At 41.6% G+C, this 26,308-nt stretch overlaps 1 protein-coding gene and 1 pseudogene across 1 annotated transcript; both read right to left on the reverse strand.

The window, feature by feature from the left end:
* Nucleotides 1-1,982: 1,982 nt before the first annotated feature.
* Nucleotides 1,983-15,096, reverse strand: LOC111153562 (chromosome unknown C9orf64 homolog). The gene is made up of 4 exons (XM_022512660.1): nucleotides 14,371-15,096; nucleotides 13,602-13,861; nucleotides 5,516-5,711; nucleotides 1,983-2,755 (listed from the first exon to the last, which is right to left on the reverse strand). The coding sequence occupies exons 1-4, from the start codon at nucleotides 14,705-14,707 to the stop codon at nucleotides 2,523-2,525; spliced, it is 1,026 nt and encodes a 341-aa protein (XP_022368368.1). The 5' UTR covers nucleotides 14,708-15,096; the 3' UTR covers nucleotides 1,983-2,522.
* A 7,054-nt stretch (nucleotides 15,097-22,150) lies between these two features.
* Nucleotides 22,151-25,535, reverse strand: LOC111153600 (annotated as a pseudogene).
* Between the last annotated feature and the right edge of the window lie 773 nt (nucleotides 25,536-26,308).

Consider the following 26,308-nt stretch of genomic DNA (forward strand, 5'->3'; position numbering starts at 1 on the left):
CATGTTCATATGTTCCTCCAGATGACCCTGAAATCCATTAAGGAGTTATCCTTGCACAGACCCACAAAACCAACAATGTTAGAGCAATTTTGCAATCCCCAATGAAATAATAGGTCTGTAAAATGATCCTCAGCTGTTAAAACCATGAAGTGAAATGTTATTTAAATTCTTAGCCTGTATTAGGTATGAAAGTCATAAAATCCATGCACAGCAGTGAAAACTTGCTCTCTGCCAATATCCATCCATACTTGTTACATAGATTGGCTGGTACATAATTCCTACAAGAGAGACTACTTTCCTGCCCTCCCTGGAGGTCATGAGTTGTGGTCATGTGACTAAGTTCTAGTCAGTGCTGAAAGCAAAAACACATGTGGTAGCTGCTGGAACCTTCCTAGGAACCCCTGCCCTCTTCAGCGTCATTGCTTCTTCAGCCCTGCTGTCCAGATTAGAACATCATTGTGGGTCATGAGTCCAAGCTATGCTCAGTGGCACAAAAGAAAAGACAGCTATGTCTTGGACACAAAAGAGCACCACTGGACTGCCTTCCCTGTCTTCTATGATGGATTAGGAAAACAGGAAGCCCAGGGCTGGCTGGGCCTGAAGGAAGAAGGAGACAAAGGGGAGAGGAGAAGAGGGAGAAGTGAGAGGAGGAAGAGAAAAAAAAGAGGAAAGGGAAGAAAGGGGACGGGAGTAGCGAGAGGGAGAGGGGCAAGAAGGTGGCAGAAGGACACCCCTGAGAGCAGGTTAAACTGCAAATTATTAGTTTTGATACTTTCTACTACAAGTTACAGAAGACTCATTGAAAATGGTGGCAATCAGGCAATGTGTTTATCAGCTCAGGAATGAGGTCCATAGCTGGGACAGGTGCCCTCAGAGCAGGTGCAGCTGGGCTCTGGTTCCACACAAGGGCTACCTACAGCTTCGGGCATCCCGTTCAGACTGAACACTGCTCAGAGGAAGTGGAACCTTCTCTTCTATCTCTTTCTTCAAAATGAAGAAACCTTTTCCCAGAAGCTTCCCCCGCAGACTTCCCCTCCAATGTCATTGGCCAGGAGATTATATACGTACCCCTTACTAAAGTAATCACAGGCAGAAGGATAGAATTATCATCAATAAACCTTTCATATTGAGTCAGTCTGCCTTTTGAGATGAAGATGGGATCACCTTCCCTGAGTCCTATGCAGGAGGGATAAAGACAAAGCTACTTATGGTGGTGCTAGTTGTACAGTGCACATGGGTGGTGGGGGGAGCGGAGGAGTGGGTACAGGGCCAGATGTGTTCACTATTAGTCATTGTCATTTGTAAGGTTAGTATGATAAATTTTCAGCAGATGGCAGTAAAGTGCTTGGGGAAATGATGCCTTTCTCATTCACACACAGTCACAGCGAGCTGACAAGGTTGGTAGCTAACAAAAATCAAGATTATGTTAGAAGGAAGGTGGAGGCGACGGTGGGAAATGAGTGCTTGGTAGGTAACGAAATTTTGACAACATAAAGCAAATAATGAAATTTGGTTAAACCTTGTTTTTTTTAAAGTAGGCTCTATGCTCAGTGTGGGGCCCAACAGCAGGGTATAAACTCACAACACTGAGATCCAGACCTGAGCTGAGATCAAGAGTTAGGATGCTTAACCGACTGAGCCACCCAGGCACCCCTCACTGTAAGCCTTTTTTTTTTTTTTAAAGATTTTATTTATTTATTTGACAGACAGAGATCCCAAGTAGGCAGAGAGGCAGATAGAGAGAGAGAGAGGGGAAAGCAGGCTCCCTGTTGAGCAGAGAGCTGGACGTGGGGCTCGATCAAAGGACCCTGGGATCATGACCCGAGCCGAATGCAGAGGCTTTAACCCACTGAGCCACCCAGGAGCCCCTCACTGTAAGCCTTTTAAAATTAGATGTGGTAAATTCTATTTTAATGAAAAAATCCAATCCAGGTTTAAGAAAAAATTTTAAAACCTTTATTCAATTTCAATATAGTTACACTGAAGAAAAAAAAAAGGAATATTAGATAGCTTTCCTAAACTGACAATCACTATGTACAAAAACCATTGTCAATACCAATGAGAAGCTTAAAATAAGCTGTCAAGATTGATTTGTACAAAAGCCGCAGCTTTCATACAGCAAAGACCCTACCCCGCATATCAAAGGATTAAGGTATATAAGAAACTGGTACACCTTAAGAAAAGATACCAATTGAATGGATGAAATATTATCACTGATGACTAATCACATTATAAGGCATGATTAATTTTAAGAGATGTGAGATTTAAAGAAAGCATTACAGTTCCTTCATTATTCCTGTCATGTGCCCACAGAAAGGGAAAATGTGATCAAAACTCAACAAGCAGACAAAAGTTGGGAATGCAGAGTAACAGGTCAGGAAACATTTTTTAAGTGAGACTGGGTAATCACATTTATTGTTGTTCTCACGCCTATTACCTTCTCTTAATATCAAAGCAAAACTGTACAAATGATTATGTGATACAAAAATGCAAGTTTTCTTTGGATCCGTTTGCACTTGGGGTCAATAATAGATGCAGCGCGTGTGATGAAAGGGAATTCCCTTCATATCTTCTCTGTGGTCACGGGCATAGTCCCACAAGTAATAATCCAGAAGAACAGAATTGATCTCTCCGCTAGTTTTTTCACCCTTTTTTTCAATCAGCTCCAGAAGACAATCCCGGATCAGCTCAACACACCAAAGCGAGCACCCTCTGATTTCTACCTCTTGCCTATCTCCATATGAGAGCATTTCTCCTGCAAGCAAGGAAAAAAAACAGAGCAAGAAGTACATTAATGAAATAAAATCTACACAGACCTGATTTGGGGTCATTTAAACCACTTCTAAAGGATTTTAAAACTGGATGTGATGCCAGGAAAAAAAACATTGCAAAACTTGGAGGACGTCAAGGGGGCCAAAGAAGGAATACCTTCTTTTCTCACTTGAAAAAACTGAACATCGTCTTAGGTACATCCTAAGTGCACCAAGGAGAACCTAGGAAATCAAAGTTGTTCACCTGAGCAAGGAAGACCCCGATTATTCTTTGGATTCAGGATCCTCCAATCAAGCCCTCCCTGAGTATGTAGCTGTGAGCTCCACAGGCCCTGATGTCTTCGGTGCCCACCTCCAGGGTGAGCTGATCCTGCAAGATGGGCACTGGCTGCACTTTGCCACTGAGACTAGAACTGGGCTCATCAACTCAGCTGCCTATAGGATCAAGGAGACAGAGTAAGTGAACGCCACAGCCAGATGCTGGGATCTTAAATAGCATTACTTACGTCCCCTCCATCCAATAAGTAACTGTAGTATTATACTGTGTCCTCCAAGAAGTCATATTCAAGTCCTAACTCCTGGTACAGGTGCACCGTGGCCTTACTTGTAACTAGGATCTTTGCAGATGTAATCAAGGTAAGATAAGGTCATACTGGATTAGGGTGGGCCTTCAATACCATGGTTGGTGTCAGTCCTAGAATCCCAGTGAAGAATCTAAATTTAGCCAAACTGGTTGGGCAGTATATATAATTGGCTAAAAAATACGCCTTTGGTGAAGATGGGTTAAAGATAAAATGGACAGAAAAAACATCTGAATTCATACTAAAATAAAGTGAGAAGACTGTATTTACTCCCCAACTCCAAAAAAAAAAAAAGATAAAATGGATAGAAATCTGGGTAGGTCTTCCAAGGGCTGGCCTGGAGATAATTCAGAAGAGAAGAGAGGGAAAAATACACCTAAGTGCAGCCCATCGTCAAATTTGAAAGATGTATCACCGAAGGCCAGTTAAGGAAGGTTCTATCTCATCTAGTCAAGCTACCTGGTTCTAGATCCCACTTAAGATAGTTTTCAAAACCCAGTGTGCTATACTTGTGTATACTACTTTACATTTACAGTTTTTGTTTCTCCTCTAGTTTGCCAGTGAAGCACTTTTTGAAAAAAGTCCAACTTTGCTTAAATAAACTAAGAAGCAAAGCAATGAGTTCACACTCTGGACATAACAGAAGCAGTCACAACGGCTACAGCTAGACAGCTAGACAAGGGCCTCTGCAGTTGTAATAGATGGCAGAAGAAAATGCAGACCAGGGGCACCTCGGTGGCTCAGTTGATTAAGCCTCTGCCTTCGGATCAGGTCATGATCTCAGGGTCCTGGAATGGAGTCCCACATCAGGCTCTCTGCTCAGTAGGGAGCCTGCCTCCCTGCTCTCTCTGCCTGCTTCTCTGCCTACTTGTGATCTCTCTCTCTGTGTGTCAAATAAATAAAATCTTGAAAAAACAAAAAAGAAAGAAAAGAAAATGCAAACCACTTTGTACAGCTATGGTGCATGATCCCTTCTCAGCAGGGTTTTCCTCACAGTAGCAGAGACAACTGTGTGCTACAAACATTCAGAAGGAGAAGATGCACAAATCATGAAAAGCTGCGAAAAGCTATGTGGGGGAGGTAGCATCTGAGCTAAGGCCTTGTGGATGTGTAGGATTTGAAATGGAAAATAAAAAGTTGGGGTGAGGGAAACCAGGAAAGGGAATGTTTACGGGTAGGAACAAGCAGTGTATACACGGGCCAAAAAAAGATCAGCTGCACGTGGCTACATGGGAAAGAAGCCCGGAATGCTTAAATGTTTAAGGTATCCAACAATTAATGATCTACCACATGAGCATTACAACATAGGACAACTTGTTATTTTTCAAATGAAGAAGCAGAGGGACAAAATGGATTGCCCAAGGCAGCATAAAAACGAGTTAGAAGCAACCACAGCTAATGGTATCTTCATATTCTGTGTTATTCTTATTTTGGGTGATTGAAACCTATTTCACAAGAGAAAGTTATTCAGTCATAAAAACTACTTGCTTTGGGGCACCTGGGTGGCTCAATTAGTTAAGCATCTGTGTTTGGCTCAGGTCATGTTCTGGGATTGAGCCCCACATCGGGCTCTCTGCTCAGCAGGGAGCCTGCTTCCTCCTCTCTCTCTGCCTGCCTCTCTGCCTACTTGTGATCTCTGTCTGTCAAATAAATAAATAAACTCCTAAAAAAAGAAAAAAAAAGAAAAGCAAGTGACTCATGCAAGGTAACCCAGTGGCAGACCTTGGAGCCTCCTGACTTGAAACCCACTGCATGTTACTCATCTCTCAGGCCACCTTTTACTTCATAGGGTAGTGTGCTCTTCACTGCTTAATTAATACTCTTCAAACACTACATCAGAAGGACCTAGCATCCATCACACACCTTCAGATAACAAAAACTTCGGTTTCATTTTATTATGAGGTTCTGAAACTATAATGACCAAATAGTGTAATTTCCTATATTCTACAGTGTAAACAACAACAAAAAGCAATTTTCTTTTTTTTTTTTAAAGCAATTTTCTCTTATTTCAATTGCCCCTGCATTTTTCTTTACATGTGCTTTTAACAATAAACAGTGCTTTTTTTTTTTTTAAGGAAAGGAGAACTTATGTGAAAGAAACCAGACAGAGACTCAACCACAATTCATAGTATTACAAAGAATGTCTTAATTAAGCTGGCAAACCTTTGAGTAGCTTTTCCAATAGTTCCTTGGAGTACTTCAGGGCTCCCAGGTGAACAAGAACCTGAGGTAATCTATAGTCGGCAAACATGGTGATACTGGAGATGTCTTTAAAGCAGCCGTCTCCTTTCCCCTCTAACACACTCCACGTATCCGCTACGAGGATTTGGGCCCGTTTGTAAAAAGAAATTCTTTTCCCCTGATGAGTGAAGAGAACATAAATGTCACCTAGGTATCTGCTAGCTTTTATGTATGCTATAAAAAAAGGGCACACATTGAAAACATTTCTCAAGGGTGCAATAATTTTAGTGTTGGTAAGAATTTATGGACCTTTTATAGAAAAAAAAAAGGGAGTCTAATAAATATTAAATTATCTTTTTCACTCCAAATTTACTTCCTGTATTTTTTAAGGCACATCAAATACAATTGTGGTAATTCTTCACAAATGTGGTATTCTTTTTTAATGACATTACCTCATATATATATTCCTGTGTCATTATAACCCACCTGCTTATTCTTTTTAATGACTGGGCAGTATTTCTTTAGAAAGCTTCTTAAATTTTTCTGACTGCAAGATAATTCATGTTAACTATATAAAATACAGAAGAATATAAAGAAGAAAACAAAAATTCTTAAATTCATTTCTAAAGAGAATCACAATATTCAATTCTTAACTGCTGCCATTCAGATAATATGATAAACATATTCCAGAGATGAAGACATAACTGGTCAATAGCCAGAATTGATCAACTTTACCTTTTTGGAAATGGTCAAAATCCATATGTAAACCCACATAACAAAATAAACTTTAATTATATTTATACAACGAAGCAGCAAATTTAACCAGGCATTATAGGATAGTGGGTATAATTTAACTCAAAAACTCTCTACAAAACTATGAATGCAGATCAGCATAAACTATGGAAAGACAGGATAGTTACAATCTAATCCTAATCCCAAAGGTAATAATCTCAAATCATTGTTTATAGCTGTTTGTCTGCTAAAAGAGAATCATCAGTATTACTGGCTCCCCAAATTTATCCTGACCACCCTGGAGAATGTTTTAATAAGTAAATGACATAAGTAATTAAATAAAAAATGAAATTAAATCCCTCAAGGAAAGGTTCCATGTGAAAATTCCTTAAAATGATAACATAGTTTCCTTATTTACTAAAAAACTCCAATGATACTCTGTCCTAATGAGAAATAACCTAATAATGCCTAACCTTAAGATATACCTATTGCAATCAATCCAGAACTACTTTTACGAAGTAAATTGCGTAAGACCACCTTTAAGAAATTCAGTATCTTGTTTTCAAGAGTAAACACACAGGCTCATTTTCTGACATGATGTAATGTCTATAAATTAGAGTGTGGGGGGGCAGGAACAAAATCACCATTAAGTATCCCTAGGGGCGCCTGGGTGGCTCAGTCAACTTAAGTGTCTGACTTTGCCTCAGGTCATGATCTCAGGCTTTATATTCAGCAGGGAGTCTGCTAGTCCCTCTGCCCCTCCCCCCACTCCAGCAAGCTCGCTTTCTCTTTCTCTCCCTTTCACATAAATAAAACCATAAAAAAAAAAGTATCCGTACATCATCTGGGAATAGTCTATAGTTCCAAACCTAACAAAATATGCTAACCTGGCAATTGTTGGACTGGAAACTACATGGTAGTTTCCTGGTATAAACCTAGTAACTAGATTTATATTCAATATAAACTAGGTTTATATTCAAGTCTAGTGCATTAAAGATAAGATATAAAACTTAATATAAAAAATAAAATTGTACATCAAACACAATTATTCTATCATGTTACTGTAATACATAGAAGCTATTATCCCCTATTTTTAATAAGATCCAAAGATCAAACTGGAAAAATACAGGAACCAGACTTATGTAACAAAATCAGTGCTAGCATCTAACAAAACATAAATTGTCACATCATGACCACCGTTTCCATGGTAGCCAACCAGTATATCACAAAGATTAGATTATAATACCCTTGAAAAACACAAAACAAAAAATAAGATTTAAGTGAGGACTCTAAAAATAAATTCAAGTCATCTATAAAACATTTTCTTCACAAGTTGACATGGTTTTACTAATCAAATGATTTTAGTAATCAAATTCTTCATCTCTAAAATATTAACTGATATCACTGAAAATACCAGCAAATTCCAAAATAACAATTCCCTACATGTCCCATAATATTGCTTGGTGAATAAAATATTTTCAAAAGAGTACCTTTAATGGTTTTTATTTATGTATTTATTTATTTGACAGAGAGAGAGAGAGAGAGAGAGAGAGAGAGAAAGAGACAGCAAGAGAGGGAACACAAGCAGAGGAGTGGGAGAAAGAGAAGCAGGCTCCCTGTCGTGCAGGGAGCCCGATGAGGGCCTTGATCCCAGGACCCTGGAATCATGACCTGAGCCAAAGGGAGACGCTTAACGACTGAGCCACCCAGGTGCCCCAAAACAGTACTTTTATAAAATAATTATTAGCAATGAAAAAAAAATTCATGACCATGAGTTGATTATCTTCAACACATTTATCATGAACAAATTAAGAAAGGTCAAGAATTACAAATGCTTGGGGTACCTGGATGGCTCAGTCGTTAAGTGTCTGCCTTTGGCTCGGGTTATGATCCCAGGGTCCTGGGATGGAACCCAGCATCAGGCTCCCTGCTCGGTGAGAGGCCTGCTTCTCCCTCTCCCTCTGCTTGAGTTCTCTCTCTCACTGCCTCTCTCTCTGTCAAATAAATAAATAAAATCTTAAAAAAATTACAAATGCTTAAGAGTAACATAAAATGTTGATTAAAATATCAAAAAAGGGGATGCCAGGGTGGCTCAGTCAGTTAAGTGGTTACTTTCCACTCAGGTCATGATCCCAGGGTCCTGGGATTGAGTCCCGCATGGGCTCCTTACTCAGTGGGGAGCCTGCTTCTCCCTCTGCCTGCTGCTCCCCCTGCTTATACTCTAGCTCGCTCTCTCTCTCATGTGTGCTCTTTCTCTAGCAAATAAATTAGTAAAAATCTTTAAAAAAAATAAAGTAGCAAAAAAGACCATACATGCACATTTATCAGTATGTCAGAGTAAAGACAATAGCCTGAGGGAAGCTGATTTCTTCATTAGGACTTTTGCATTGTTACTACATGCTCTAAATCAGAGTTGCTTTAGAAATATATCTGAATTTTAAAGCTTTCTGACTGATTCTGGAGTACAGCAGGTTGGGAAATCACTGATTTAAAATATGTCTGAATTAAAATTTTCTAAGTTTATCAATTTGTTTATAATGTTTAAAAACAGGTGATAATCTCAGTAAATAAATATATGTTAAAAAACAATTATGACTATTTTATGCAACTTGTTAAATATTAAAAAATACAGCAACCAATACCATCACCATGTTATGAAGGGGCTGGAAAAAGAGCACTCTCCTTTGCTGATGCTGACTATCTTCGTTCCCTTTATGGAGAACCGTTAGCACTTTTCTGTATTATAAGCCTGAGAATCCAGGCCATGCTCTGACTCAGCAATTCCACTACTATGATTCCATTCTAAGAAAATAATTACAAGTATTAAACGATTGTGCAGTATTGCTTATTATCACATAAAACTGAAAACATGACATAAAATTCAATTTAAAAAATAAAACTATATCAAACATAATTACTGCAATAAAATAGTTGGGCAAATAATTATGGGACTGTACATCCATATAGTGGAATACTGTGAAGTCATTAAAAATGATACTATGAAAAAAAATTGTGCTGTGAGAGAGTTATTATTATTTTTTAATGGGGCACCTGGGTGGCTCAGTCAGTTAAGCATCTGACTCTTGGTTTTGACTCAGGTCATGATCTCGGGGTCCTGGAATCAATCCCTAGGTGGGGCTCCCTGTACAGAGGGGAGTCTGCTTGTCGCCTCTCTGTCTGCCCCTATCCTGCTTCATGCTTTTTCTTAAATCTTAAAGATTTAAGTAAAGAAATCTTAAAACAAAAACAAAACCAAAAAATATACACTTGATTTTAACACCTCTCAACTTCAAAAACAGTCCTAAAAGGCTCAGAATTCCTCTTGATTTGGAGTTAATTGCCAAAGTAATTTATGTATATTTTATTTCATTTAAAAATATTTTATATTTAAGCAATCTCTACACCCAACATGGGGCTTGAATTTACAACCCCAAGATTATGAGTCACATGCTGTACAGAATAAACTAGCCAGGCCACCCTTCATTATTTACATATATTTTAAATGAGTATGCAAAGATAACTGTAAATTGACTAACAAAGCACCCACTATGTGGTCAGTGCTATGTTAGGATGTTTAGGAATCACAGGAACTATCTCGCTTTTGTCTAACACTAATGATAATCTTTTGAAAAAATAAGTGAAAAAAATATAATATTCCTTTAAGAAAGTGTCAGAATCCTTAAGTATGATTTTTGTTACATTTTGGGGATTTTCCTTTTTTTTTTTTTTTTAAGATTTTCTTTATTTAGGGGCGCCTGGGTGGCTCAGTGGGTTAAACCTCTGCCTTCGGCTCAGGTCATGATCCCAGAGTCCTGGGATCGAGCCCCATATCGGGCTCTCTGCTCAGTGGGGAGCCTGCTTCCCCCTCTCTCTCTGCCTACTTGTGATCTCTCTCTGTCAAATAAAGAAAGAAAATCTTAAAAAAAAAAAAAAAAAAAAAAAAAGATTTTCTTTTTCCCACATCGGGTTCCCTCTCAGTGGAAAGCCTGCTTCTCTCTCTCCCTCTGCTGCTCCTACGGCTTGCGCTCTCTCTCTCTCTCAAATAAATAAAATCTTAAAAAAAAAAATTGAGGGACGCCTGGGTGGCTCAGTGGGTTAAGCCTCTGCCTTCGGCTCAGGTCATGATCTCAGGGTCCCGGGATCAAGCCCCGCATCGAGCTCTCTGCTCAGTAGGGAGCCTGCTCCCTTTTCTCTGCCTGCCTCCCTGCCTACTTGTGATCTCTCTCTCTGTCAAATAAATAAATAAAATCTTTAAAAAAAAATTGAATTTTTCAACAAAGCAAATCAAAAGCACTGTGCTATAATAAAACAGAAACTCAGCAAACTGCTTACTAAATTGGTATTATCATCTACAAAAGAAGTTTGTTCTTTATTCCACAAAAACAAAAACTCTGGACTACTTCTAAGCAAACAAACCACACGGCGTCATGAATTTATTCCATCCTGAAGTCATCCTAAATTTACTCTCAGCCCTTCTTCTGCTATAACCAATGTTGATTCTGGAATACATGGATTCTTAGCCACATGAATGACAATCTGATTCTTTCATACACTAATACACTTAGACGGCCTGAATGATGAACCAAGGAACGTAATCCAGAATTTCCTTAAAAAAGGCTGAAATGACGTACTTTAAAGACAAAGATAGAGGCATCTGGGTGGCTCAGTGGGTTCAGCATCTGCCTTCGGCTCAGGTCCTGATTCCTGGGATGGAGCCCCACATCAGGCTCCCTGCTCAATGGGGAGTCGGCTTCTCCCTCAGCCACTCCCCCTGTTCATACTCTCCAGCCCCCACCCCACCCCATCTCACGTACTCTCTAATAAATAAAATCTTAAAAACAAAATAAAACAAAGATAAATTTCAAAGTAACCTCTGCATTAGCAAAACAGTTAATCAGAACAAAATGAAATTTGGCAGTGGCCTAGGGCCTCTTTTCTAGGAACTGCCTCTGCCCCACCCAGATGATTGGAATCGGCCAGGAATTTTAGAACGGTACCTGAGAGGATGTCTGCCTCTCTCCCCGCAACCCCCCCACAGTGGCTGAAGCAATAAGATGCAAAATTCATGAAGAAAGCTTCTACTTCATGGAGAAAGCTAGTCTGCAGTGACGAGAAATACAGAGCCAACAGAAACAAAGAGGAGACAAGGAGACACTGAATCTTGATGGCACTGAGTCCTTGATCCTAGATGTTCCTATCCCCAAAATTCTTCATTTTGCTTAAGGTTTTTCTAATTTTGTGTCTGTCACTTCCAATTAAAAGAATCTTTTTTTTTTTTTAAGATTTTATTTATTTATTTGACAGAGAGAGATCACAAGTAGGCAGAGAGGCAGGTGGGGGGGCGGAGAGCAGGCTCCCTGCTGAGCAGAGAGCCCAAAGTGGGGCTCGATCCCAGGACTCTGGGATCATGACCTGAGCCGAAGGCAGAGGCTTTAACCCACTGAGCCACCCAAGCGCCCCGCAATTAAAAGAATCTTAACAGGGGTCCCTGGGTGGCTCAGATGGTTAAGCATCTGCCTTTGGTTCAAGTCATGATCTCCAGGTCCTGGACAGAGCCCCACATTAGGCTCCCTGCTCAGCGGGGGATCTGTTTTTCCCTCTGCTTCTCTCCCATGCTCATGCTCGCTCTCTCTCTCTCAAATGAATAAAACATTTAAAAGATAAAAGAAAAGAATCTTCTGATCCTTAGATTTCAGAACTCTGTTCCAACATGGCCTAAGAGACCTTTCCAAAAAAGACCATAGCAATGAATCAAGAGACACAGACACACCAAATTCACAGATCAACTGAAAATCCCCATTAAGGCATCTGACCAAAATCCTTACCCAGGTTACGCCATCAAAGACTTGCTTTAGAAGTCAACACTGATGAGTCTAGAATCCAGATTTGGTTTCAGAATTGAAGAGCTAGGCACCAGTGCCAGAAAAAACACAGATAAGGACTTAGAATCAAGCCAAGATCAAGATCACTCTGAAGAGGAGATTGAAAGTGGAGAAGACAGATGGTGCTGTTCCAGCTATACTTTCTCACAACTACACACCCTCATCGAGGTATTTACAAACAACCCTTATCCTGGCATTGATATAATAGAGCAACTTACTAAAGAAATTGGCATTCCAGAGTCAGGAGTCCAAGTAGGCAATGAAGAATTTGACTGCTCCATCTCCCAGGGATGGAGACTATGGGAAGGGGAGCCATGTGGACATGACAGACACATTCCCACTCCAGGACCTTTCCATAAGCTGTTCTCTCCATCTGGTAGGTTCTAGCCCAGGTTCCCTCAAGATAGTTCTCACCCCCTTCAGTTCTTTCTCGTTGTAATCACTGGTTTTGTTTTGTTTTGTTTTTGTCATCTTTTTACTGCATTTATTGCTAATATTTTAAAAATAAAAAAATATATAACCATATACAAAATCGGGCCTCTCTCACTTTACAGAATTGAAAAGCTAGCTATTTATTTCCTGACTAAATGACGCATGATACACCAGTTAACCTTTCTCTCTAGACTTTGGTTCCTGGTCTGCAAACAGGACAATAATAATCCTTGTCCTTAGGCCCCACAAAGCTCTTCCGTGGATCTAATGAGAGTGTGCTTGCAAACACCTTGTAAATCATAAAAAGCGATTTAAACAATATTACTGGTAATTTCTCTTAGTTGTTGCATTGTGATTTCAAAAGGGCACGTTAAAAATTTCAATATGATTTAAGCATCCATGTACTTATTCAATAGATTTATATTATGTGATTCCTCTGAAGTTGCTTTCAATTTTTTGTCACAGTTAAAATACACAATAACGAATTCTAAAAGAATTTTATAAAAACAGAACCCAGTTATACAGTGGGAAGGTACACCAAATGTTTACCACATTATAAGTACATCTGTTTAAAGAAAAAGAAAATAACACTGTTCAAGTATTCCATGTGTGAAAAACAAAACACAGTGTGTGTGTATAAATATATACACACGTTAAAGCCTCAAAAAATACTTATTAGAGAGAATTTAGAAACACATTCTGATTTTCATCCAATGAAGTAAATATTTTGAAGTTGTTCAAGGACCTCAATGTCCCTGAGTTGCATCATATTGAAGGTTCAGTGTTTTGTAGGTTTGAAACATTTTAAAAGGACAAAGAATAAAGAATAAAGGAAACACATTAAATAGAAAACTAAGAAAAGTAACGTCTTTGAAACCCTACTTAACAATCTTGTTACTGTTCCTTGTCCACAAGGAAGGATCTTCAAACCTTAAGTTTTTATTCTCAAAAGGAATTCCGGAAGTAAAAAAGTCAACTACGAGAAGACCATTAATTCTAAATCCCCAGCAGAAGCAGCTCACCTCAAACTGAGTCACATCTCTGTAAGAAGGAAAGCTTTCAACTACCAGGTGCATTAACTTCTGTGCACTTTTTTCACTTTTTCGGACACAATTAAGAAAAGAGCCTTCAAACTTCTCAAGCAGAATTTTCCCGGTTTCATTAAGAATCCGATGCCTCTCTTCGATCAAAGGCATCGGAACGTCCGTGTCAGAACGGAATATATGCTGAACCTGATCCAGGGTCACTGTGGCATAGTAGGAGGCACTGGTTATAGGTATCCCTTAGGGAAAAAAGAACAATGTCATACTTTTAGATTCATCAGACCCTTGCTTTTACAACATAAGAAAGCAAATGAGTGTTACAGGAATGCACTAAAAGGGGATGAAGAATTCCAAGATCAGAAGCATACCCTTCATTTTCTATTGACTCGTCTGTACTTACTCATCCGTTTCTAGCAATTGTTATATTACATCAAATATATTTTGACTGCATAAAATGTGTTTTATTTGTCCCTTTGTTCTTCAGATGTCATCAAAGTGGCATTCTTTAGAAATCTTGTCTGCTTGGCTGCCATGATGATAAGTATTAGCATCATTTCTCACTAAGGTCTTAACTCCAGCCTCTTCCCACATTTGTATTTTAAGCAGGTAAGAGCTGCTACTTGAAGCAATGAAGAACTTCAAGCTCGCCTTATTAACATATGCCATTTCCCGACTCCTTCCTCGGGACCCTCCCGGTAAACCCAAGCCTCACTGTTTGTGGGGTCTGACCTGGAGAAGGGGCACCAACCTTCGTCGAGGGCTCTGTTGACCGCGGCGCACAGGGACCAGTACCCGCTGTACGTTTTCCCCCTATAGCCCACCAGACATTTGTGCTCTTCGTGCTCCGACCAGAAAGAGAAGTTGAGCGTGTCTGTCACGAACACCCAGTTGACTGCGGCCTCGTCAGCGGCCCTGGGATTCAGCTCGTGAAGTGCCTTCCAGCCCCCCAGGTCCAGCTCGGGGCCCGAGACCTTAGCGAGCAGGAGCTCGGCCACCCTCCGCACGCCTCCGCCGTCGATGAACACATCCCGACTATTCTCTGCAATAAATTTTGCGGACTCTCTGGGAGTTAGGGGCCCGTCCATCCCACCCTTCCCTTTGGGACTGGAGAACAGCGCTTCCACTCGCGGGCTGGCCAAACCAGCTTCCCTCTCTGAGAGGGGCAACAGTACGGGTCCTGCAGCTCTCCCTCCCTAGCCACCTTGGGATCACCGCCCTCCCGGGACCGCCCTCCCGGGCGGCCAACTTCCGGGTTCCCTCCCTCCACCGCGCACTGCTAGGGAGCCACGGCCGCCGCGGGATCTTGCGCCCGGCCAAGACCTGAGGCACTTCCGGGAGAGCAGCCCCGCCCACTCCTGCCTGGGATCGCGATTAGGACCCATTTCCGGTTCCGAAAGTCCGGAAGCTGGCCGGAGAGTCCGACGAGAGCCTCCCCGCAATTGAGCTCCGTCCGGCCCAGGCGTGGAGCTCCGCCATTTTGTGCACGTTTCCACCCACGTCCCCCTTCGGGCACGTGGTTCTGCGGCGCGCCGCGGGGGCCGGATTCGCGACGACTCCAAGCGGTGTGCAGCGCTGCCCTCCCTTGGCTCCCGCCCCTCCCCTTTCCCCAGCGGGCGAAATGTGGGCAATATGGCCTCGGCGACGCCCGCATCCGGGTTCCTGGGCCGCGACGAGCCTGATGGCACCCATTCCGGTGATGGGGAGCTCATTCGCCCCCAGGCTGTGGCACTGGTTGGACGGTCCTCCACAACCCCATCTCCCAGGCAGGCCTCTTGTGCTAAATTACTGGCCTATTCGGAGGGCGTATGGACGTTTAAGATTAGCTGAGACGTTTGGATGAAGAAACAAATGTATTAAATTGTTAAATTAACATCGTGTGCCCGGAATTGTGCTTTCGTGCTGAATCTCATATCGTCCTGGCGGTGGCAACAGTCGGCGGTTGTACTCCCCGTTTTGCAAGACAACCTGTATGGTTTCAGCGCTTAGCCCTGGTCACAGCAGTGGTCTGGGTTGGGATTCAAACCATTGTTTAACAGTCCTCAAGTCTGGGGCACTTTCTGTGAACCAAACTCACCCATGCCAACCATTCTGGTCAAGTAGTGACTAAGTTAGTGGCCCTAATGAGACATTATTAGAGGAAATTAGTATCACCTTACAGCCCCAAACTTTTTTTGTTGTTTTTAAGTAATCTCTGTATACCCAACATGGGGCTCAAACTCCCCAAACTTTAAAAAAATATGGGATGAGGAGAGAGGTACCCTAGTCAATTACTGATGATCCAAATTTGCCTACTGAAATTTTAGTATAGAAGCAATGTACTTGTGCTCTCTGTCAGAGACTTAAATCTCCGTGGATAATACGAAATTTTCGTGCCTTTCTGAAAACCAACTATTAAAAGTAACAGTAGTCATCCCTCATTATTGACAGTAAAGAATCTTGGAATTAGAGAATTTTTGGAGGATTTGGAATTTTTAAGTTTGATAACTGTGCCCCCAGAGAAGCAGAACATCATCTTCATCTCTCCAGTTTCATTTTGGTAAGAAAAAGAAATTTTTAAGAATTTCATTAAGGGGCGCCTGGGTGGCTCAGTGGGTTGAGCCGCTGCCTTCGGCTTAGGTCATGATCTCAGGGTCCTGGGATCGAGTCCCACATCAGGCTCTCTGCTCAGCGGGGAGCCTGCTTCCCTTCCTCTCTCTCTGCCTGCCTCTCTGCCTACTTGTGATCTCTCTCTGTCAAATAAATAAATAAAATCTTTAAAAAAAAAAAAAAGAAAAGAATTTCATTATAATTCGCTTTCCCAGAAGAAGTCACTAGTACATTAATACATTACTGTTACTGTAATCTGTTGATTTGGGATTTTTCTGTCTACCCCAGCATCTCTAAGCCTTGGGAGTCAAAGTGATTAGCAAAAGGGGTGCCTGGGTGATAGCTGATTAAGCGTCTGCCTTTGGGTCAAGTCATGATCTCCGTGTTCTAGGATCCTGATCCCCCTATGGGGCTCCCTGCTCAGCGGGAAGTCTGCTTCTTCCTCTCCGTGTGCCCTTTTGCTCCATGCCCCCCCCACCCCACTCATGCTTGCTTTCTCTCTCGCTCTCTTCTCTCAAATAAGTAAAAGCTTCTAAAAAAATTGATTAGCAAGAAAATCTGGCAATCTACAAAAGAATTCAGGAGGTTATATAATTTAGGCTATTTTTCTCTCATGGAGACTTATTGACAGAGAAGGAAAACCAACAACTTAGATCTTAGTGTGTGCAGGATACTGAGTCAGACACTAGTAGTAGGATAAATAAGAAAAGCTTCCTTCTCTCAACTTATTGTTGAGATAAGCATAAATTTTGCATCGTAGGTGGGCTTTTTTTTAAATATGTGGTCAAGATGTTAGGAATACAAAAAGGGAGTTCTTTACCTACTCACTATTCTTTCCCTCCTTCCTTCCCGACAGAATCCTGATGTTGTTCAGGAATCCCTCTTATCCACAGGTGGTATACCAGCTCCACTCCTGGAGCTCAGCATCTTGAGCTCCAGGAGTGGTCTGGACTTGCTTAAGGTAATATCACCCTCTTGCAAGGGGCAGGGTTAGGATCATTTATGTTCCCCAGTTCACCTCAGTGAATTGCAAAGATAGGTTTGTAGGATACTTCCAGAAAAGCTTTTCCAGGAGAACTTACAGAAGAGATTCATGTTCTCTCTAGACATGATTGAGCATGGATATGAGGTGTGAAATTGTTACCATCCTTTTGACGGCAACCTGTGTACAAGGTCAACACATGGAGGGAAGCCAAAAGAATAGCAGAGAAATGGAGCTAGAATAATGGAATTATGTCAGCTCTTAAGTCTGTCCCACTTTTGGATCTCATTATGTGAGTTAATAAACTTCCTTATAATTTAAAGCAATTTTGAGTTGGGTTTTCTGTAACTTGCTATGAAAGCTTCCTATCTTGCACAGGTGGCAAATACAGACATGGTCCCTGACATCTTGTGATCTAGTGAGGAAGACAGACAGTCGAATGGGTAGTATTATACTTCAAGCAACAGAAAACTACATTATAGTGACTAAATACAAAGGGGATTGTTTTTCTCATATAATAAGTCCATAGTCAATGTGCCTGTGTGAAAATGTCAGCAAGAAACTAGGCTCCTTGCTTTCTGTATCACTAGGGATACCTAGTGATACCTTTTTGTTTTTTGGGGTTTTTTTGGTCATTATGGTTGTAGGATGGCTCTACCCTTATGGGCATTGTGTTCACAGAAAGAAGGATGAAATTAAAAGGGGCAAAGAGCCAAAGGAACATGCCTGATGAGTTTTTTTCTTTTGAAAATCTTTGCCAGAAGCTCTACCCTGCAGAAATAGCTTTTGAAGAGATCAAGATGGCCTCTATATAGTCCCTAAACGTGTATTTTCAGGGTTAACAAAGGGAGGAGGCATAATAAATGATGTTGTGTCCCTATCCCTTTTCCCCCTCCTACACAGTATCCAACTTAGATTATTCCAGTCATCAAGAAAGCCATCATTCTGAATAGCTAAATTAAATGTCAAGCATTGGCAACGATCACTGCTACATCTGCTGTTTTCTGTCATGATAGGCTATGGCAGAAACTTAAAGAGTGGGTTAAGAGGTATTCTTAAAGTTGGCAAGAGCAATGGCTGGACAGTAAACATTGCTAGAGAGACAGCTGTCATTTTTCATATATGCGGAAGGAGGAAAGCAGAGAAGTAAAATGGATTTTTGAAGATAGGACCTCTCAATTATTTTCATTTCCCCCCACTCTCCTAAAGTGATCAAGAGACTAAAGCCCCAAGAAGGCTTAGCAGAAAAGAGATAAGGTTCGCTACTGGGTAGCAATTTTCCTCTGTTCCTTTTCTCCTTGATTTATCCATTTATAGCATTTAAAATTGACAACTTCCTTGAAATTCACTCTTGGCTTTTGGGGCATTATATTATCCTGGTTTTCTTAGTACCTTTGGAAGCTCTTTCTCTTCCTCCTCTCATCTTATTGTGTGTAAAATGTTCCATCTACAGGGTTTGGTTTAGGGATAGAATGGACTCTTTCTTTCTGGTGTAAACTCCCACTCTTAAAATAATTTCTGTTTTAAAATATTTAGTTATAACAGAATAAATATATTATCTCCATTATATATCATTAACATTATTACTACATTCAAAATCAATTAGAATTTTTGAATAATAGTTTGCCTTTAACTAGTGAAATTAATATTTCCTACTTGGGAGAAAGAACTAAATATCATAAAAACCAGAGCAGAGTTTCCAGTTTGATGAACACTTAGAGATTTCAGGAAAATGACATGCTCAGAGAGCATTGAAGCTCCATGCCCCTTCCCAGGTAACTTACCCTATCCTCTATCTGGTTGTTCCCGAGTTATATCCTTTTATAATAAACCAGTAATCTATTTGTTTTCCTTGCTATCTAAAAAACACAACAGAGTTGTGGAACAAACTACACAGTCCTTGAGAGGTTCTCTGAGTTCCATTAATGTTCCTTTGTAGGTTATGCATTTAAGTAAATGTCATTGAAGAGGTGATTTGAATGATGTTGAAACTCCTCAGTGCCTGCCTGACAGATTCTCTTCACCACAATGCAGACTTGGTGCATACACTGCTTTTCAAATGGGATCTCTTCGAACAACCTTGAACTCACCACTTTAGGATATAATGCAAAATACCGATGTGGTAACCACCTTCTTTCGCTCGTGGTTGCTAGAAGCTGAGGCTGAGCTGTTTGTGGAATGAATCCTAGAAATTATCAAGCAAGGGGTTCTTGCACAGACAGGCTGAAGAAATTTCCAGAACTGAAATTCAAATATGTAGAAGAGGGGCAGGCCTTCTAGTTATTTTATTTTACTTCTGGGAGGCAGAACTAGACAGAATGTGTCGTGTATCTTCTATTAAAGAGGATCATACAAGCATATTTCCCTTGCATACTTTGACTTGGAGAATTGGTGCTAGTTGACAATAGATCACCCAACTAGACTGCAGTGCAAAAAGTGAGGGAGGGGGACACAACAATAGTAAATGGACTATTTACTAACAATAGTAAAACCTGCTTTTAAAAAAAGTACAGGGGTGCCTGCCTGTCTCAGTCAGTAGAGCACATGACTCATGATCTCAGGGTTATGAGTTCAAGCCCCACGCTGGGTGTAGAGATTACTTTAAAAATAAGATTTAAAAAAAAAGTACGGGGGTGCCCAGGTGGCTCAGTCAGTTAAGCATCTGCCATTGGCTCAGGTCAATCCAGAGTCTTGAGATCAAGTCCCTCATGGGCTCCCTGCTCAGTGGGGAGTCTGCTTCTCCCTCTCCCTCTGCCTACTTGTGCTCTCTCTCTGTCAAATAAACAAATAAAATCTTTTTTTAAAAAAGTACAAAAAGTAAACAGATAAAGACGAATATTTACCTTGAAGAGGGGCAGGGATTTATCTGAGGCAGGGGTTAAGTGCTGATGTTTTATCTGTGAGGTGCCTTCTGAGGACATGGACAGTGAAGGAAAGGGAAAAAGAAGATTCAAATGGAAAGTAATACAAGAGGATGTGATACTGTGCTAGCCACTACTTCCTAGCGAGCCTTGAAGAGACATAGCTAGTCACAGGGTAGGAGTTACACTGGACAAACTATACAGAGAAGCTGCTTTAGAGCAGTTTAAGAGGAAATTCTCCTTTCTCTTTCTGTTTCTGTCTTTCTCTCTCTTTTTAGATATTTTAGGTTTTTAATGTCCTTCACATATTCAACATAACACACCGGCAGTGGATAAACAATAGGGGAAAAGAATCTTCAGCAAAGATCTTCCAGAACTCATAGCATCACTTTGGTCAAACACTATAAAGAGAACCATCAAATGAACAAAGGATAAGGAAATTTGACAGAGAATTTTAATTTTAGTTCAACAACTTACCAAAAAAAATAAAGAACCAAACATACAGCCTTCTCTCTTCTACCTGTTGGAAAGAAAGCAAAAGTGAATTAGAACTATATCTTTTTTGTGAAACAGCTTAAAAGAGGGGCGGGAAGGTGGGATGGGGAACACAGCTGTTGCTAATGTTATAATGCACAAAGTCAAGGATTCTGAGAACTGTATTACTAGAAATATAAAGGCATAAAGACATAAACTGGTATTAAAAACAGACGTTGCGGGGCGCCTGGGTGGCTCAGTGGGTTAAAGCCTCTGCCTTCGGCTCAGGTCATGATCCCAGGGTCCTGGGATCGAGCCCCGCATCTGGCTCTCTGCTCAGCAGGGAGGAGCCTGCTTCCTCCTCTCTCTCTCTCTGCCTGCCTCTCTGCCTGCTTGTGATCTGTCTGTCAAATAAATGAATAAAAAGTTTAAAAAAAAACCAGACATTGCTATATAAACACATAGTATGTCACTTTTATCTCTTTATGAAAATAATGGGATCTGGGGCACCTGGATGGCTCAGAGGATTGAGCCTCTGCCTTCAGCTCGGGTCATGGTCTCAGGGTCCTGGGATCGAGCCCCGAATGGGGCTCTCTGCTTAGTGGAGAGTCTGTTTCCCTCTCTCTCTGCCTGCCTCTCTGCCTACTTGTGATCTCTCTCTCTGTGTCAAATAAATAAATAAATAAATAAAATCTTAAAAAAAGAAAGAAAGAAAGATCCCCCAGCTTGCCCTTGAGACTGGAACCCCTAAACACCACACAGGCAGTGTGGACTTGAATTAACAGGTGCAGGACCCAGGAGAACCTAATGCTGTCATTTCGGAAAGGATCAAGATTCAGCATTCAGAGGACCCCATTTGCCCTCCATGCTGTTGTTTGTGTATCTCCAGAAGCAATTAGCTACAATTTGCATAATTAAGTTCACAGACAAGTTTGAATACTGAGATCTAGCTAGAAAAAGTAGCAAAAAAGACATTAAAAAAAAAAAAAAGGAAAGATGCCATAAACTAGAATTTGTTAGGAAAGCAAAAGGAAGACTTTTAAAAAATATTTCCAGTTCAAGTCAGAATTAAGGTATCTGTTGGGGTGCCTGGTTGGCTCAGTCAAAAGAACATGTGATTTGATCTCGGGGTTGTGAACCTGAGCCCCATGTTAGGTGTAGAGATTACTATAAAAATATAAAAACTTAGGGGCGCCTTGGTGGCTCAGTGGGTTAAGTGTCCGACTCCTGATATCTGCTCAGGTCATGATCTCAGGGTCATGGGATCAAGCCCTGTGATGGCTCTGTGCTGGGCGTGGAGCCTGCCTAAGATTTTTTTCTCTCCCTCCCTTTCTAACCCTCCCTGCCCAGCTCTCTTCTCTTTAAAAAAACAAAACAAACAAAAAAACACACACAAAACCCACTTAATTAAAAATCTCAAAAAAAAAAAAAAGAATCAAGGTGTCTATTAAGTCTCACCACCTTTGCTAGAGTTGTGAATGTTTTGCTGTTGTTCTTTGAAAAAAGAAGAATCTATAATTAAGTGTTCATTCAAGAATACCATGTTTGTTGTTCTGTAGCCATTCCCAAGTTACTTTAAGTTTTGTACATTGTTCAGGGGCAGAATACATATTGGTGAGGTACGTTCATAGCTGATGCATCTCCAAAGAGTTTTTCATGGATGCTGCCAGATTCCAAACATCTTCTATCCCATCAGCATTACACAGAGAGGCCAGATGACTCCCACAGACCTACTCCCTTTCAAGGAGATCATATTGAGTTCAAGAGCTTTAGCAAGTAATCTTTTTTCCTAAAGCATCATCTGCTTTGGCACTGCCACTGAAGAATGGAATAGTCGTCTTGCTTCTATTCTGGGATCCACTGAATATACCTAGAACCCTTGAGAATTATCAGTAATATCATAAATCATTTGTGCTTTGATGGAGTTGAGCTTCTCCAGTGGCCGCACTACCTTGTTCTTAATCCACTTCAGGATCAAGCCCATGTCATAGATGCTGAAATACGGAGGTATGTTGTTTGAGGAGTAGTTTGGAGCTTATACTTTGTATTCCGGGATTGAGGGGGTACTCTCTGAGAGCAAACCCCAGGAGGTCATCACCAATGATCATGAATGTGATCCCTGCAGAGCCAACATTCTTCCGAGCACCAGCGAAAATCACACCAAACTAGGAAACATCCATTGGCTTGGGTAGGAAGTTGGAGGACACGGGGCAAACCATGACTGCTTCCTTAACGTCAGAAATAAAGGTGAACTCCCCTCTGTGCCCAGTCTCATTGGACCAGTAATGTACGTGGGAGGTGTCCGGGCTGAGCTTCCAGGCACTTGAATCTGGAATTTTTACATAAATCCCAAGTTTAGGGTAGATGATATTCATTCCCAAACTTCTACACTCCTGTTGCCTTAACTAACCAAGCTCCTGTCATCTTGCATGTAGCACACCTTCTTGCTTTCAGGCCAATCAGGTTTAAGAGGACAACAGGGGTCTGGCCTTGACACATCTCTATGCACAAAAGTCACCTTGTAGTTGTCTGGAACAGCTGGCAATTTCTGCCCAAGATTGTCTGTGTTGTCAATCATCTTAGCAAAAGCTGACAGACCGTGGTTCAAGAACATTAGTACCAACTCTTATTGTAATCTAATAATTCTTTCTGTATCTCTTAAAAACACCAAGCATTTTTAGACAGCTTGGTAGCCTTGGCCAAACCGACAGCCTGCCCAGGCGTACAGGGCCGGCTGGGCTAGTTGGTGGGAGGGGACTGCTCACCCAGTGGCATGTCTTTCCCCCTGCTTTTTTATTTCCCTTTGGTCCAAGTTTTCCCATCCAGAACTGACTCCTCTTTCCTTCCAAATGGCATCATCCAGCCCCTTTGATAGCTGCTCCAGAAGTCAGTTCTCTTCTCTGTGAGGTGTGGCATTTTATTCAAGTCAAAGTGGAGGCAAAAGCCAGAAACTTGAGGCATGTTGCTGGTTGCCTTTGATGCTCAGTGGCAGCCTTGAGATAGGGCCTGGCAGTCCCCCAGAAAATGATTTATGCCCCAGATGGTCTAACTGTGAAGGTCCAAGTGACACTGGTTGGCAGCAATGGCAGCTGACGTGGAGCGAGCAGCTGCCACCCAGACTGTCGTCCTCCCTGAAATCAGAAATGCTGCTTGGCCCAGAGAGGGCTCAGATTGAAGGACTGCAGAGAACAGCAAGTGGCTGGCTAATTAGTTTAAGCAGAAAGAACTTTTTGAAAAGTTATGAGAAAGCTCTCTGGATAGAAGGAAAGGCTGGGAACAAGACTTCTAAACAGCAATTGGGCAGTTCTAGAAACTGCCCAAAGTTTTCTTCTACTAGTGCTGCTAAAAAAACAAAAACAAAAACAAAAACTTAACTGTGATCATTGTAACTTGCCTGCAATCATTCTGCTCAAGATTCAAATTCCTGGGGCACCTGGGTGGCTCAGTGGGTTAAAGCCTCTGCCTTCAGCTCAGGTCATGATCCCAGGGTCCTGGGATCGAGCCCCGCATCAGGCTCTCTGCTCAGCAGGGAGCCTGCTTCCTCCTCTCTCTCTGCCTGCCTCTCTGCCTACTTGCGATCTCTGTCAAATAAATAAATCTTTAAAAAAAGATTCAAATTCCTGGGACAAATTTGTAGGTAAGGCAAGCCTGGGGCAAATGCTTACTCTCTTGGTGTGAGAAGGACTCTCCCAGGACCAGGATTTCTACCTTGGCAAGTTTACATACAGCTGAGAAAGAAAAACTGCAGAAGCCAAGCTGGGTACTATTAGAAAGGGCAAAGTGAAGCTGTGTTGTTTAACAAAAGAGCCCATTATAACCCACCCCCCTGGCTATTTTGTTCACATACATATACTTTATTTATTTATTTATTTATTTTTAGATTTTATTTATTTGACAGACACATAGCGAGAGAGGGAACAGAAGCAGGGGGAGTGGGAGAGGGAGAAGCAGGCTTCCCGCTGAGCAGGGAGCTGGATGTGGGGCTTGATCCCAGGACCCTGGCATCATGACCTGAGCTGAAGGCAGACACTTAACCACTGAGCCACCCAGGTGCCCCGACATACATATACTTGAAAAAATACTGCCTAACAGAATGCAGCTATTCTCCGTAAAATGAAAAACTCTCACCCCTTCCTCAGAAGGAGATAACTCTATGTCTTGTTACTTCATCAAAATTTAAGTCAAGGATGTCTGGGTGATGTAAATCTCTGTTCTAGCTGCAGCTCAACGGTCTTAGATCGTGTCCCTAAAAGCAGAGCCCCAGCCAGGGATTCTGTGCAAGTGATTCACTAGAGGAATGGTCTCAAGTGAAAGGAAGCCAAGGAAGCAGGATAGGCAGGCAGTGAGTGAAGAGATGATTTGGTCACAACTGGAGATTAGAGTCAGCCTGATAGTGCAGAGTTCTGGAGTCTGAACTGTACAAAGAATTGGTGCCAATCTGAAACACAGATACAAATAAACGATCTAGATAATAAAGCTACCTGATCTCTACCAAATGAAGACCCCAAGCCAACTGGGGCCACCTCCACCTAGAACTTATGATCTGGTTGTATTTGCCTCAACTTTCTTGCTTTTATGGGGACTTCCAGAGCTCTCAGATACCCATATACACCCTCTTTCTCGTTAAGTTCCCAATCCAGTGGTGGTAGAAAAAAACACATATACTTGCCAAGTTAAACGCAAGTTGGTCTTTTCCATTTTTAAATGGTCTAATTTAAGGGAAATAATTATTCAGTTAAAGGTCAGCCCCCTTGGGCACCTGGGTGGCTCAGTTGGTTAAGCCATTGCCTTTGGCTCAGATCATGATTCCGGACTCCTGGGATTGAGTCCCGCATTAGGCTCCCAGCTCTGCGGAGAGTCTGCTTCTCCCTCTGACCTTCTTCCCTCTCATGCTCTCATTCTCTCTCAAGTCTCTTTAAAAAAAAAAAAAAAAAAAAAAAGGTCAGACCCCTTATTAGGGCTGTTTTTTCAAAAAGGCCTTTCACTTCCACCTTTCCGAGACCAGCGCATTGCTGGGCTAGCTACCTTACAGCCTCTGCTATGCAGTAACCTTCCCCTTTGCCATGGCAAGCCCATTAACACTCAATTGGTGTCCCTCTTACGCCATGTAGGAATCAAGGAAATCCTGTGGAGTGTGTGTGTGTGCATAAAATCTCAGGGTCTATTTCAAAACATGATATGCCTCAATTTCTGCTGTGCTTTACTAGCCCATGTGGTCATAGGAATGCTTTGCAGGGTTCCAAATCGAAGTGAGGCTTAAGCCTTCTCTGCTTTTAACTTACTTGGAGCTCCTGCTCTCACTAATCATCCTCTACTTGCCCAGCCTCAGGCTGAACCCTAGGGAGGTCTCTGAGGGACCTAGCTGGTACCTTCTGCTACTCTGTTCCTAATTTCTTGCTATCAAAATGACTTCTTCCCCTTTGTTCCAATAAGCAGCAGTCATATGTGCCCCCCTACGCCCCCAGACTGTTTTAGGTGAACTGACCCTTCCCTTCCATGAAGCCTATCCTTAAAGATAGTAAGAATTCAGGGATAAAGGGGCAAGGGGAATAGGATGATCAAAGGGTAAAATAATTCTGAAAGGATTCTAAGGTTTGAAGTTCTGCTACGTACTTCTCTCACAATTACAGGGCTGGGGATTACATGTCTAAGTTTGGGGGAGTAGGTGGAATGGGTGTAGAGGTATTAAGTGGGAGGACACATTCTGGGCAGAAAATGAGGTGGCTAGGAAGGCTAAGAAGGTTTGAGGTCACAGGATAGCTGGTGTGTCCATTAACCACAAC

Source organism: Enhydra lutris, unplaced genomic scaffold, assembly GCF_002288905.1.
Source record: "Enhydra lutris kenyoni isolate GAN:26980312 unplaced genomic scaffold, ASM228890v2 scaffoldscaffold33, whole genome shotgun sequence".
Classification (NCBI taxonomy): Eukaryota; Metazoa; Chordata; class Mammalia; order Carnivora; family Mustelidae; genus Enhydra; species Enhydra lutris.